The sequence below is a fragment of the Cottoperca gobio genome, chromosome 16, assembly GCF_900634415.1.
Source record: "Cottoperca gobio chromosome 16, fCotGob3.1, whole genome shotgun sequence".
Lineage (NCBI taxonomy): Eukaryota > Metazoa > Chordata > Actinopteri > Perciformes > Bovichtidae > Cottoperca > Cottoperca gobio.
Genome location: NC_041370.1, coordinates 18048314 through 18062834, shown reverse-complemented (window position 1 = coordinate 18062834; position 14521 = coordinate 18048314). Strand labels below are relative to the sequence as shown.

The 14521-nt window shown below is 38.5% G+C and overlaps 1 protein-coding gene across 3 annotated transcripts in view; it reads left to right on the top strand.

The window, feature by feature from the left end:
• The window catches only part of ulk4 (unc-51 like kinase 4), a 73760-nt gene extending 63066 nt beyond the window's left edge, over positions 1 to 10694 (top strand). For all 3 annotated transcript variants that reach the window (XM_029452565.1, XM_029452566.1, XM_029452564.1), the window contains 3 exons: positions 508 to 702; positions 5691 to 5779; positions 10468 to 10694. In XM_029452565.1, coding sequence (XP_029308425.1) covers positions 508 to 702; positions 5691 to 5779; positions 10468 to 10528 — 345 coding nt within the window. In that variant the 3' untranslated portion in view covers positions 10529 to 10694. The remainder of the gene's footprint in view (positions 1 to 507; positions 703 to 5690; positions 5780 to 10467) is intronic.
• The last annotated feature ends 3827 nt before the right edge of the window (positions 10695 to 14521 follow it).

Sequence of the window (14521 nt, the reverse complement as noted above, 5' to 3'; positions counted from 1 at the left end):
GGTTGTGTATGAGAGGGTTAAGGGGGCAGCTGACACACCCCCGGCCTCTGCGCAGCCCCTTTGCCCCATGGGAGATTAGTGTGATAGAAAGAGCAGCAGCGTCAATATGATCCCTGAATCTAATTAAAATCATTACCACTGCAAAACTTGCTTATGTTAAAAGAATACAGTTCTGAAGAGTAGTCAGCTTGCATGGCCAGTATTATGATTTAGACAGTGCATTAAGGTAATGTGTTTATTAAGGAGCTCAGTTACCATTAGTAATCCTGCTCAGATGCACACAGTGTAGAGTGAACATTGATCCGGGATGCTTCTGTGTAATTGATATTTACTTGATGTGACCTACAAATTTCTATTTCAAATATATTATTCATGATATATCCTGTAAGTACACCTAGAAGAAGAAGGAGAGCCCATGGCCCATAGTAACCACAGTAACTTAATAGGAACATGGTGCATGGAATTATTTAATTGCTCCATTTATTAACTGATTTTCTCTCCTTGTAGCTGTCCACTGAAAACCAGGAGGTCTGGGATGAGGCTATTCAGTGTCTGTCCCTACTGGTCCAGCTGTATGGAGGAGAGGGTTATGACTGCCTGTCACCTTCCTGTTTGCAAAGCTTTTCACATGTGTTGCGCACACACATGCACACCGAGACTCCCCGAATCCAACGCTCAACACTAAGGATCATCAAACGCCTGGTGAGTACAGTGCACAGTTAGGCATGCAGACACACACACAGACACAAATATACTAATATCCATCCACATAGAAATGTTCACACACATGTCAACATTGCTTGTATGACAATTTTATCAGATGCCAGTATTGGTCATATCACAGCACTGAAACATGTTTGAATATCCCGGTATGATTCAAGAATCATGGCCCTGTGTTGGTTTGTATTCAGGGTTGAAATATTAACTGCCACCACTGCAAAATGAAAATATTGGAGTAATGAAGACAGTCTCAGTGCACACACACACACACACACACACGCACACGCACACACACACACACACACACACACACACACACACACACACACACACACTGCTGTGCTGTGCCCTGCTGTGCTGTTTAACCAGAACTAGACTGACAGAGGGAGCAAGACGGAGAGGCATAAAAAGTGTTGGTTTGTATCTGCCTGTCACTCTGACACTTATGTTCGAGTGTCTGTCCAGTTCTGTCTGATAGTCCAAATGATTTGTAGTACAGGCCAAAGACAGCTGACTCATAAGAGAGCACACTGCTGTAAAGCAGGTGGAGATTTAGTGAAGCTTCTATTCCCTAAATGTACTAAATGACATTAACTCCCTGTGGTTACATGTAGTAAACTAAAGCAGCTGCAGGTAACATTAATAACTTCAACAGTGTGTTGGTTGCCTAAAGATAACCATACTTAAGTTGTCATGGTACAAATCATTTAGGAATAAGTTATTTATAAAATATTGGTATTGGATGTTTAAACAATATAGTCACTGAATTTAATCCATAGCTTTCAGAATTCAGCTAAGTAAAAGAGAGGCAGGGTTGGTGAGGGCAGTCCAGGGAAAATTGATCTTAACAATTCCTGACCATTGTGAAAATTTGGCAGATTTTCCGTAGTGTGTGTGTGTTTGTGTGTGTGTGTGTGTGTGTGTGTGTGTGTGCGCGCGCGTGCGCGTGCGTGCGTGCGTGTGTGTGTGTAGGGAGGCAAGCTGAGGACAAAGCCAGTGTTTAAGCCATGTCCTCGTAGCTAGTGGGTGAGTCACTGAGCAGCTCAGTGGTAGGAGCAGAACTAATTTATTTGCTCTGAAGAATACCCATCTACAATTCTGCACATTTAGTCATTTGGAATCGATGCATATTAGTTAATATAAAATATTTAAATGGTAAAGTTCTCTACGTGTAGTGTTGCAATACTCCTTTTTCATATTGGAATCCAGAAGATAAATCTTTAAAGAATAACTGAAATCTTAAAAGCGTTTGCTAAATTGAATTTTCTTGAATCTCATTATCAATCATCCAATCAGTTGCCAGAGAGCAATGTGCACCTTTGAAAAAATGCAACAGACATTCAATAACCACAACACACACTTTTTCACAGATATACCATCAAAGTAACACAATGACTCACACATTCACTCTCAAACACACACAACTACACACAGACAAGTGCCTGCCCTTCAACAAAGGCTTTTTAATTATCTTTCATTGATTTCAGGGCTCTGTTAATCTCAATCAAAGATCCCGCTAATAGCTTGGAAACTGCAAAGGAGAGAGGGAGAATGAATTAGTGAAATATTTATATACTTGTCTTCAACACACAACTTGGAAAGACTTAAAGGGGAATGCACAATCAAATGAAAAGGGATTCATGAGAAGTTGTCAGAGAAAAAAAACGTTTTGTTTAGTGCTTATAGTCCCTTTATATTTATGCACAATTCATGTCTTTCTCAAGCCTCTTTTACATATTAAAGGTTCAATGTGTAAGATATGGCAGAATTTAAACTTAAACCATAAATTGTTTTTACTAACATTTTCAACAGAGAGTGAAGAGGTAACAGTGTTGACGTTATGTCAAAGACGTCTATGTGTTGTGTTGCAGAGATATCTACTAACATTAGCATGCTAACTGACTAGCGTCGCTCCGTCCAGTCTGTGATACCACTTGTTCCTCTAGAGGTGATAGTGAGTCACTGTAGCTGCAGTCTGCCCTCAGTACAGAGGGAGAAGAAGTGCAGCTGCCTGACTCTCTTGTAAATATTACAGCCATGTTCCGTGTCTGTTTTGTAGTGTTTAACTGTCGGCAGCCCTGGGAAACAGCGTAGCTTTAGTTAGCAGTTAGCTCGAGTTCAGCCACAGCACTGGGGAAATGCAAACTCCCTGTTGCTGCCGTTACACAGGTCCACCAGCCCGCTGTGACTTGTTCTATCTGCGCTCAAGGCTCTTCGGCCGCTGACTGGGGCTGTGTATTTGGACCAGCTCTCAGAGTTTCAGCAGTTTGGTGTAATATTGCGTATTCTTGCCCAGACTGATTGACATTACACAGGAGTAAATCCAATACAGAATATAAAGAATAAATTATAATACAATAAAAATGCCAAACTACTGCAACTAAAATATAAACATGTTGTTGTATGGACCCAGTTTAGAGGGGAAACGCTGCCCCCTATGTCTTTGGAGCAGGTTGCTCAGAATTACACATTGAACCTTTAAACCCCATTAAAAAATGTTAACTTGATAATGATAATAATAATAATTTATTAGACTTGTATAGCGCTTGTCTTGTAACTCAAAGACGCTTGTGAGTGAGTGACACAAAAATAAATATATAAACGAACAAACGAGAGAGAAAAAGGGAGGATAAGCAGAAGAGACGGTCAGTGTTTGAAGGCAGTGTTGAACAGGTGAGTCTTAAGTGATGATTTGAATCTGGAGAGTGAGGAGGAGTCTCTGATGGTTTGAACTTGTCAGGCAGACGTTATTTTTTAGTATGTAATATTTTTTACTTTAACTTACTACATGAAAAACGTGGATCTGTTAATCCAGATAGCATGTTGTTGTCGATGTTGTCTTTCTCCTTACACTGCTTGTTAATCCCACTCTAGAAGCTTTCTCCTCTCTCATCTCCGGAGGCCAAAATAAACCAGCGCAGTCTCTAAGATGTCAAAGCACATTATGTCCAATTATTCCAAGAATCCCTCAGATAGCCCAAAGTGGGCAGAGCCACGTGACAAAACCAATAATCATTCCTCAATAGTCTCTCTATATATTGAGAGATGTATCTCTCAATATATATATTGAACTAGACAATATATATACAGTATATATATAAAGTATATATATACAGTGTATATATATATATATATATATATATATATATATATAAAAAGTATATATATATAAAAAGTATATATATATATATATATATATATATATATATAAAAAGTATATATATATATATTGCTTAGTTCATACATGATCTGGTAAATGTACAACTCTACTATCAGGTACATTGCCTTGTGTTTGAAGTTAATATCTATGACAGCCCTGTGCTGTCTTTCTAAGGGGCAACATGTTTCAATATGTCTGTCTGTTGAAGCAGGGTTCTCTGCGCGTCTCCCAGCTGTTTGCAGCTGTTTGCAGCTGTTTGCAGCTGTTTGCAGCTGTGTCATGTGCCTCCCAGTTCGAGGACAGCAAACTTCCAAGGAAAAACAAGGGACTGTAGCTCACTGAATGATTTACAGCCTTTAATTGTGCAGAAAAGTGTGTTTACACAGGTCACTCAGTGTGCTCCAGTCCTGTCTGTCTATGTGCCTCTCATCTGACTTTGAGTATCATAGAGTCGGGGTGTTGGTCAGATAGAGATGAAGAGGGAGGAGAGGGCGAAGACGTGGTGGAGAGCAGGGATTGAGAAACCATGATAAGTAGGGTGTGAAGTGTGTGTGTGTGTGTGTGCGTGTGCGTGTGAGAAAAGTAAGTGAGTGATGGGAGTGTCTTTTCTCCCCCCCAACCCTGTTGCCAGGCAACAACCATGCCGTGTCGCCACAGAGACAGAGGTGATGATGTCACCGGAGATCAGAGAGAACACGTTCACCCAACACGCAGACACACACACACTCACGCACACATACATAAATATTCACTAACACGCACACTTTGAAGAACACTTAAAGAGACAAACACAGTTTTTATTATTTACTGGACACAACAAACTGTCACCATATTAGTAAATCAGAACTTAACTCAGAACTTAACATTGCTCTCAGATTAAACACCGTTATTGCCCCCTTTTTAATGTCACACACACGCACGCACGCACACACACACAAAACACACACGCACACAAAAATAACACACACACAGTCTGCGGACCAGGTGTTCCTGGCTGGGTGTGGAGCCTAGACATCAAGGTGTGGGGAGACATGTCGGGACAAGACTAAAAACACAGCGATGACAAAGAGAAGAAACAAATGATGTAGGAAGGAAACTCGGTGAGGGAAGAGACGGGAATACTCTGAAACTGAATAGCTTTAGCTAGTCTAATCTATAGTTGTGTACAAGTTTAGCAGTAGAATCATGGAGGAGTGCAAGAATCAAAATGAAAATCTGTAGAAAAATAAAAGGATTTATGTGAAAAAGCACTAATGTAAAACGTGTGTGTGTGTGTGTGTGTGTGTGTGTGTGTGTGTGTGTGTGTGTGTGTGTGTGTGTGTGTGTGTGTGTGTGTGTGTCCATGGATGATTTTGAGTGGCGCTCTGAAAAGATATCAAAGAATGTGAAAATTACATTTTTAAATGTACAAACATAATCATTGCTTTCTTATTATTGGTGAAACAATAGTTAAAGCTGCTTTTCTTCCTCCTCTGATTATTCTGTCCTATAGCTTGAACAAGAGGACAGAAAATGATCGTATATGTTTGCCAAGCATCATGACTGGTATTGCTTTGTTTAGATGGGAATGATAAACACCACTGACAGTTATGTTATCATATATCAGTCCTGCCTCGAGGGCAGGGAACATAACGTCATACAAAGTGCTGCATTAATTCACAACTTTGACTATGCATTTATTTATCTATGTCAGACCTATGTCATCACATTCTTTGTCGAGTGTGGACCACTGCTATTTAACTGATGACTAATGTGACCGCACGTTTAGTCTTTCTCACTTCCTCTGTTCTTCCTCTCCCTCTTTCTCCAGGTGCAGACCACAGAGCAATCTGATTGGTTGGAATGTTCTGAAGGGGCGGAGTTAATTAGTCTACTGGAGGACATAACTACGTCCAACAGGTGTGTGTTTCTGCTGTATAATCATATAAAATATCAATCTAATATCGAACATTCCTTCCATTATTCCGTTCAGATAAAACAGATCATTTGCAGTAATTGATTGACACATTTTTCTTTAATAACTGCAGAAAAACAAAACTTTTTAGATTTGTCCGTATATGGTCATTCATTTCTGTCAGTAGTGTTTACATCAGTGTTGAAACCACACCTCAAAGGATACCATTAACAAAACGTTGTGGGTTTAGATATGTCTCCTCCAGACCTTTCCTTCATCTTATTATTTTTATGCTTGTCTGAACATGTCTGCATTTCACGTGTCACAACTGACCTCTTCTTAGCTGTTAATTGAAAGGGATGCAAAGCAAGCTTCTGGCAGGACAGTGTCAGCTTAATGGCTCAGAGCGGAGAGATCAAATATATACATATATTAAAAACAAAACTTCTTCTTTGTTTAGGAGTCTCTTGAGATCTCATATCAGTGGCAGAAAACATGACCTAGAGCACCACACACACACGTGAACAAAGTAACAGCTTCCTTCTAAGATTTGAGTTTGGGAAGTGAGAGGTTTGTGTGGAGACGGGGAAGATGATGGAAACTCAAACCAGGATCAATACAATCTGAACCACAAGAAATGCACAAGGAACACTGCTCCAACTGTGATTCTTTGTTTAATGTCTTACTGCATGCTATTCTCACTTTTAACCAAACAGCAAATAACCCAAGCTAATAAATACAAACAAATAAACACACCTGCACATACTCAGACTGTAACTGCTTTATTTATCAGGTTTTTTGTACATGGCAACTTTATGAAAAATATTAAAAAGGATGTATTATTATTTAAACATAAACAGTCAGATTTGAAAGAAGTGAATATCTTAATATATCTTTTTAGACATTTCTACATATATTTTATGAAAAAGAGAAATCAATCTTAAAGCCGAAAGATATTTTTCTACCTCATTTCGTGAGATAACTAGTGCACTCATTTATAATTAAATTAAACAATTGGTCACTTTCACTAGGTTTGTCGAGCTATCTGCTGTACAGGCCGTGACATCTCAGATGCACATCTGTTACATTTCCTCTCTGTAAAACAGTGAATCAGACCAAATCTAAAAATGAGCTTTGTTCATATTTACCAAAGACGGCAACAATTCTGAAATGTGTGTGTATGCACCTGTATGCACCACCGTAGTGATCATGCTTCCTTTGATCTCTTGATGTATGAGACCAGCGACCTAACACACACACACACACACACACACACACACACACACACACACACACACACACACACACACACACACACACACACACACACATACAATGAATACACACACAATGAATACACACAAATAGTCGCTTTCACCCCCTTCCATAGAGAAACTCTCTCTGTCTCTCAATCACACACACACCCTGTCAGATCAATAATAAAGGTGTATTGTTGTCCTGCTATAGAGGCCTCTCCTACTCTTCCCTCCCTCTCCTCTTTTCTCCTCGGTCGCCCCTTTTCTTCCCTTTTTGCCACCCTCTATACCCAATTCTCCTCCTCTCTCCCCCCTCCATTTTCTTTCCTTCTCCCCTCATTTTCTTTCTTTTTCACCTCTCTCTTTCTCTCTTTCTCTCTCCTTCTCTCAGTCCTCTCTCCTCGTCTCCTCTCTCGCCTCTCCCTCTCTGGCAGATGAAAGCAGAGATCAGCTCGAGCCTTTGAAGTGGCGGAGACTGGCACACTCCCACTGGTTTAGTGGTAGGAGGAGGGGAGCAGAGGTTTTAGGAGAAAGGGCAGAAGATGAAAGGAGTTATGAGGAAAGAGCAGAAGAGTGGAAGGGAGAGAGAGAGGGGGGAGGGGGGGTTAATTGAGAGGATGAGAGGAGTTGGGGCAGAGAGAGTAGACGGAAGAAGAAGAGTGTGAAGGAGAGGCAAGGTCTGGGCTGAGATCCTAACCCAAATGATGTCATTCAGCCTTTACCATGGCAACCTGAGGAATGCTTTTTCAAAACCTGGAGCCTGAGCGAGTGTGGAGGGGGGGAGGGGGGAGGGGGGGAGGGGGGAGGGGGGGGGGAGTCATAGTTCTCCATCCTGAAGAAAAGCCTTGAGGCCCAAAAACCTGATCTTTAGTTTATTGCTGCGTTCAGTCAAACATGAAGCCGTCAGCAGTTCTCCCCACTAGGATCTGCAAACCTACTGAAAGATAAGACACCATATCAGAAAATCCTAGATCAGGTCTTGTCTCAAGATATTATTATAACATGATCCACTTTTATAAAATGTATAGTCAAATAGCATTTCCATGAGGACAAACATGTCAGGGGTCTGTTTATGTCTTCAGCCTCAACTGAGAGACGATTCCAAAACGGTGTTGTGAGAGCTGGCCAGTCAGTTATTGAGGGCCATGTTGTAAAGAGAGAATGAACTAATCTGCTGTCTTTCTGTGAAGAATCCATTGAGATGAAGAAAACAGAGTGAAGAACCTTCTTGTTAGTTCTTCGGCTCCATATGTGGCTCCAAGTGTTGGTGTAAGCCGGGTGTGAGGCTAATGTGCTTCTGTAATAGCCATTCACTGTAATCTTAAACCAATTATTTCATTTTCCGCTGTCCTCCGAGCTGCTGCTGAGTGTCCATTTAGGACTGTGAAAGTGCAGGGATTTAATGAGTAACCAAACTCTAAAGTTTGTCCCAAAACTTTTATGGATCCAATTTATATTTTCAATATTCACAAACTTTCAAGGATTTACGAGGCCTCTGGGAGCTGTGTTAATTAGCTTAATTATGTAGGTTTTAATCAACTAAGGGGGTGGGCTTCTGCTGGCCTGGCTGTCAGGCTGCCCTCAAAGACACCTGGGAGGAAGAGGAAGAGGGGGAGGGAGATAAGAGGGAGAGAGAGGAGAGGTACATTACAGCCTGTAGGGTCTCCGCAGACTCCATGTTTTCACCACAATATTATAAATGTATGTTTGCAGAGAATATTGTATTTTATTTCAGCAAAGTAATAAGACGTACTATACTTTGACTTTTTTATGACTTAAAAAAACTAAACTTTTTTATCACTTTATTTGACATACAATTCTTGGAATTTTTACGCCTCCGTGACGGCCGAGGCCGGAGGCAATATGTTGCAGGTTGTCCATAAATTTGGCACAATCATCCACATGACGTCACTGCTACCTCACAAAACACGTTTTTGGCCAAAACTAGGGAATCATATGCTAATTATAATAATTATAATAATAAATAATAAATAATAATAATAATATAATTACATAAACGTCTAATAGGATAAAATAACAAAACTATGACTTTTTTCTACGTACTATAGGGTTACTTTTTCAACTTTTATTTTCCACATACATGGCTTGCATGTATCATCAAGAAAATACATATGTAAAGTAGTAGGTGCTTTGATTTGTGCTTTGCTGTCCTCAAGAGACAAGAGGTCTTTTCTAATGTGAAGTATTTCATGTTCCTAAAGAAGTCAAATATCGAGTATTGTCTGAAACATTATAGAACTTTGAAATGTGTAGGAACCCTGAATACACGTCTATAGTACATTGTGGCAATATATTTGATGTGTGTTCATTTCATATTTTATATCTTAAAAACTATTCCACGGCAATAACATAAATAGGATACTTATTAAAAAATGGCAACTCAACGAGGCCATTGACAAATAAACATCAGTACAGTCCCTTTATTCTTTCAGTCCATTGCTACTTAATTCCACCTTTTTCTAAAATCATTAATTTTTATTTATTTTATAGTTCTCATACTTGTTTCATGGTTTTTATATCTGTTTTTAATACCTGTGTTCTTGATTTGTTCATCTTGCAAAGCCCTTTGATCTGCATTTTACGTTATGAAAGGTGCTATATAAATAAAGTTTATTATTATCACCTGCTCCGGTGCTCTTGGCTGCCATACTTAGAAGTGACCTAGATTCCTTTCACTTCCCCGTCCCGGTTCCTGCTCCCCAGTATCATTCTCATTTATAGGGCAGGCACGTTCATTAAGCCACAAGGCTTATTTTAAGTGGTGATGCTGTTGGAAGAAGGAGAAGTCTTTGGTGGATTCATTGACTTTCAAGGAAAATAAAGCCCCCTTTGTCTTCAGAATTTGAAAACAACAGCTACGTCTCAGCTGGTATGACAAGAGGCCTAATCACTCTCAACCACCTAATTTAATGAAACCTAGAGTTACTTTTCATTTACAATTAGTCCCACAGAGAGATGAAGTCAGATAAAGAAGATGAATTATGCATCTAAGACATTACGACTTTCACACATGAAGGCCAGCAATCAAAGTATTGATAGAGACGCTGGTGCATGCAGTGAATGCACACTGAGTCACTGAGACCTTTGGACTACTGGTTTTTGTAAAGTTTGTACCTGTTTGGTGTAGGTCAGGCAGCACTGTGAACCCTTTTTACAACAAACAAATGATGATAAAACTACAATCAGACAGCTGCACTTCTACCAGTGTACCAGCGCTCAGAATACATCAAAAGCCTGATGTTCATAAATAGTCAGGAATTCAAGTGGCACCTTTAATGTCTAGAATGATTCAGGTGTGATATGCCTCTGAATCATTATGCAATTGGGTTGCCCCATCATTTTCACATTTTTGTGAATTTGTTTTATGTCACTAGGTAACTAACAACTGTGAATAACTTGTGTTTTCTCTGCCCCAGGTGTCATGTCGATGTGGCTCCTCTGGCTGCAGAAATCCTGCAGGAGATCTCTGGATCCTAAAAGCATTTAATCGTCAAAGCCATCCAGAACCATCCAACATTTCACCTTTTAAAAAACTTTAAATATACTTATGATGGGTTTTCTTTTGTTAGTCAATGAATAATCAGCTGTTTGGATTGTTCTTTCAAAATGTTATCGGTTTTGGAATAAAATGTTTAAGACATTAGTTATTTATGTGTTAAGTCTTTTGGTCAATCTCAGTTCATTATTGTGTAAACATAACAATGTAATATGTAATTTATTTTATGAACAGTTTTTGTTTAGAATATCTGCTGAGACAGACTCCTACAATCCTTGAGACTTGAGTGAATGTGAGTCAGTATATCCCTCTACATGACTCATCAAATGTGCAAATTAGATCAATGACAGTAATAAATATTGCTGACAGCGTAATCAAAACACATCCAGTATCCATCAGACTGCACAGGATTAGAGCATGAAAGTTAATTCAGAGTGTCACATGTGTCACAGCACTGGCCTCTGGGTTTGTCCCGACACTTCCAGGCAGCATCAATGGTGGAACATTCACTCATTAGTTAATGTGTCCGCCATCATATATGTATGTCTGTAATGTGACATAATCCCAAATGTCTATTTGCCTGATGGTGAATGTAGCTATGAGCAACACATTGCTCAACTACTGCCCACTTCTCTTTTTTCCTTAATGCCATCAGACACTTGGGAATGTGTCTCTTTATCAGGAATTATGATGCCACACAAATGAAGATGTTCTGCACGCCGACAGCAAGGACCAGTGCCATGAACCAGGGTTCCTACACATTTTCCATTTAAAATGTTATGCCTTTCAAGACTCACATTTCCAGTCATAGTATGTCATAAAAAGATCACAAAAGTCATAGTAAAGTATGTCAAAAAATGTAATTAAAACAGTCCTAGTATATAGGATGTCAAACATTGTCATAGTTATAATTTCATAAAGAAAGTCTGTATAATATGTAGTTAAAAGGTCGTAGTATAGTATGCAGTCATAAAAACAAGAAAAAAAAGGTTTTAAAAAGTCATAGTATGTATGTCATGAACATAATTTAAGGTATTTCTCTACAAAGATAGGCCTGATGTTACAGTTGGACAGAAACCACAACCTATAGGTTATATCACTATTATCTAGGTTATCCTGTAGATCCCAGGTATATCTGCTAGCTACCATTAGAGTCTCAATTGGTTTAACTGTATAAATTGAACATAGTCACATAGAATAATCTAATATATCATTACAGGGTTTAGTATGTTGGTGGTTGGTACGAGCCCATAAACCACCTCGAACGTACTCCATGAAACACAAAGTCCTCCTAACTAATCCTGCATATGGACACATGGCCACCACTTGCAGGCTTTTAGTTCTGTACTCCAGGTTCTCATTTTATATGCAAGTCTTACTAAAATTGCAGCAAACACAGCTATCTCTGTTCCTTTGTGTAATATAATTTACCACATGATACTATCAACAATTTAAATCATTCTCAAGAAGTGTCTCCTGCCAAACTGCACAGCCTCCGCAGGTGATGTGGACACTTGTTTTCACAGTTGGTAGAGCATTAGTTCTCCCATCGCTACCAGGCTGTCATTTGATGTGTTAAACTGAGGCTCACAGCTGTGTTGTCACAAGGTACTTTTGCGGTCTGAAAACTGTTCGGCACAGACCCACTGATATACTGTGTATATATATATATATATATATATATATATATATATATATATATATATATATATATATATATATATATACTATATATATACTATATATATATATATATACAGTATATATATATATATATATATATATATATATATATACTGTATATATATACTATATATATATACAGTATATATATATAGTATATATACACAGTGTATATATACACTGTGTATATATACTATATATATATACAGTATATATATATAGTATATATATATAGTATATATACACAGTGTATATATATATATATATATATGTATACTGTATATATATACATTGTATATACATATATATACAGTATATATATATAGTATATATATATAGTATATATACACAGTGTATATATATATATATATATATATATATATGTATACTGTATATATATACATTGTATATACATATATATACAGTATATATATATACTGTATATATATATATATATATATATATATATATACTGTATATATATACAATACTATATATATATATATATATATATATATATATATATAGAGAGAGAGAGAGAGAGAGAGAGAGAGAGAGAGAGTTGAAATATAGTTTAAGAAATATGCCTTTACCTTTTTTTCAGTCTGACTGGTTGCTCATCAAAGACTGTTGCTTCTTAGTTGCTGTATACAGCTAATACCACATACTAATGTGAAACGTGTAAACAGCAGGTATGAGACCGGTCAAATTCAATTAGCTTGGTCGTGCGAATAATATCAACCAGTTGTTCTATTTCTACCATGTCCCACAGTCTATGTGTAAAAAGTTGTGGGATACAGTGAAAAGCTCTCTGGAATAGTCAAGAAAAATAATTAGGCAAAATAATGGGCTGGTTTTTTTTTTTATAATCACTTCTCTTTTACAAAGATGACAGAATTCATAAAGACAGCAAAGACAACTAAGAATCTGACTTGCACTAGTGCTACATACAATTATGCGATGGCGACTGTTATTGACTTTGTCCTGCAGTCGCTTTAAATGTATTGTGGGACGGCATTAGATCCTTTCCTTTGGTAAAGGATGCTCCAGTGCAGTGGTTCCCAAATGGTGTGCCGCGGCACACTGGTGTGCCATGAGATTTTGAAACAATTAGGCCTATTGAGTCTTTGAGTTTCTAGAAAAGCGCTATACAAATCTAATGTATTATTATTATTGCATTTAACTGTACACAAGGTTATGAATGATTTTTTATTTACTTCAGTGTTTCCCCTAGGTTTACTGCTCTGCGGGGTGCTGCCTGGGCTGGATTAGGTCCGTGCGTGGCGCAGATCTTACCTTTTCTCAACTCGGTCTCTGGCTCTAAGTGTGTGCGCTCGCGCGTGTTCAGAAGCGGAGCTCCGCCCCTCACGAAGCAGAGCAGAGAATGTAAATACGCGAAGCAACTGAAACGTGCACATAAATGAGATACATTACATACAAGAGTTTAGTTTATTTAATAAAAGAGCACCTGTTCAATGTGAAAACTGTATCGATACTTTGTCCTACACACTTATTTCACAATATAGAAACATTATTTGGCCTACATATAAATAACATTTTAAAGTAAATCTGTCAAAGCGAACCCGTTTTAGCCATTTGCGCGTGGTGGGAAATATTAGAGTGTGACACATCAAAGGCTCTCTGCTAGTGTGAAGGAGAATAGCTTGTTACAAGGACTAGGCTAAATAAATGTTCACAGAGTGATAACAGTGATACTTTGTGTTATAGAGGGGATTTTGCCCAGATATGAACTCAGGTGTGCCTTGAGATTTTGGCTTGGTCTTTGGTGTGCCTTGGCCACAGAAAGTTTAGGAACCCCTGCTCCAGTGTACCCTATGCTAAAGGAAGCATTTAAAGAATTCAACCAGCCCTTATCACGGCTGCCACTTAGATACTTCTGGGTCATTTCACTCGGTTAGGAACCTTCCCAAGTAAAAATTATTATTTGAGCCAGTGTTACAATGAATGTATTACTTACTTTTATAAAAATAAAAAGTTCTATATATGGCATTCAGAGCATTAAGAGAGCAGCCTGTCCGGCTGCGTATGACACTAGCTTGACTAGCTAACGGCCGCAGCTCTACACTCAAAGGCATTTACTGCCGATACACGTTGTTCCCCTCAGCTAAACAGTTAGCAACATTAGCTGCTAGCCACTGGCACCGCCACCGATATGTTCAGAGCCGCATGGAGGTAACCCCTCAATCATAGATGTGCTTTGAATTCCATGTAAAGAACCTTTTATACAAAATGTTTAATTAAATTATATTTTTAAGTCGTCTTGCTGTACA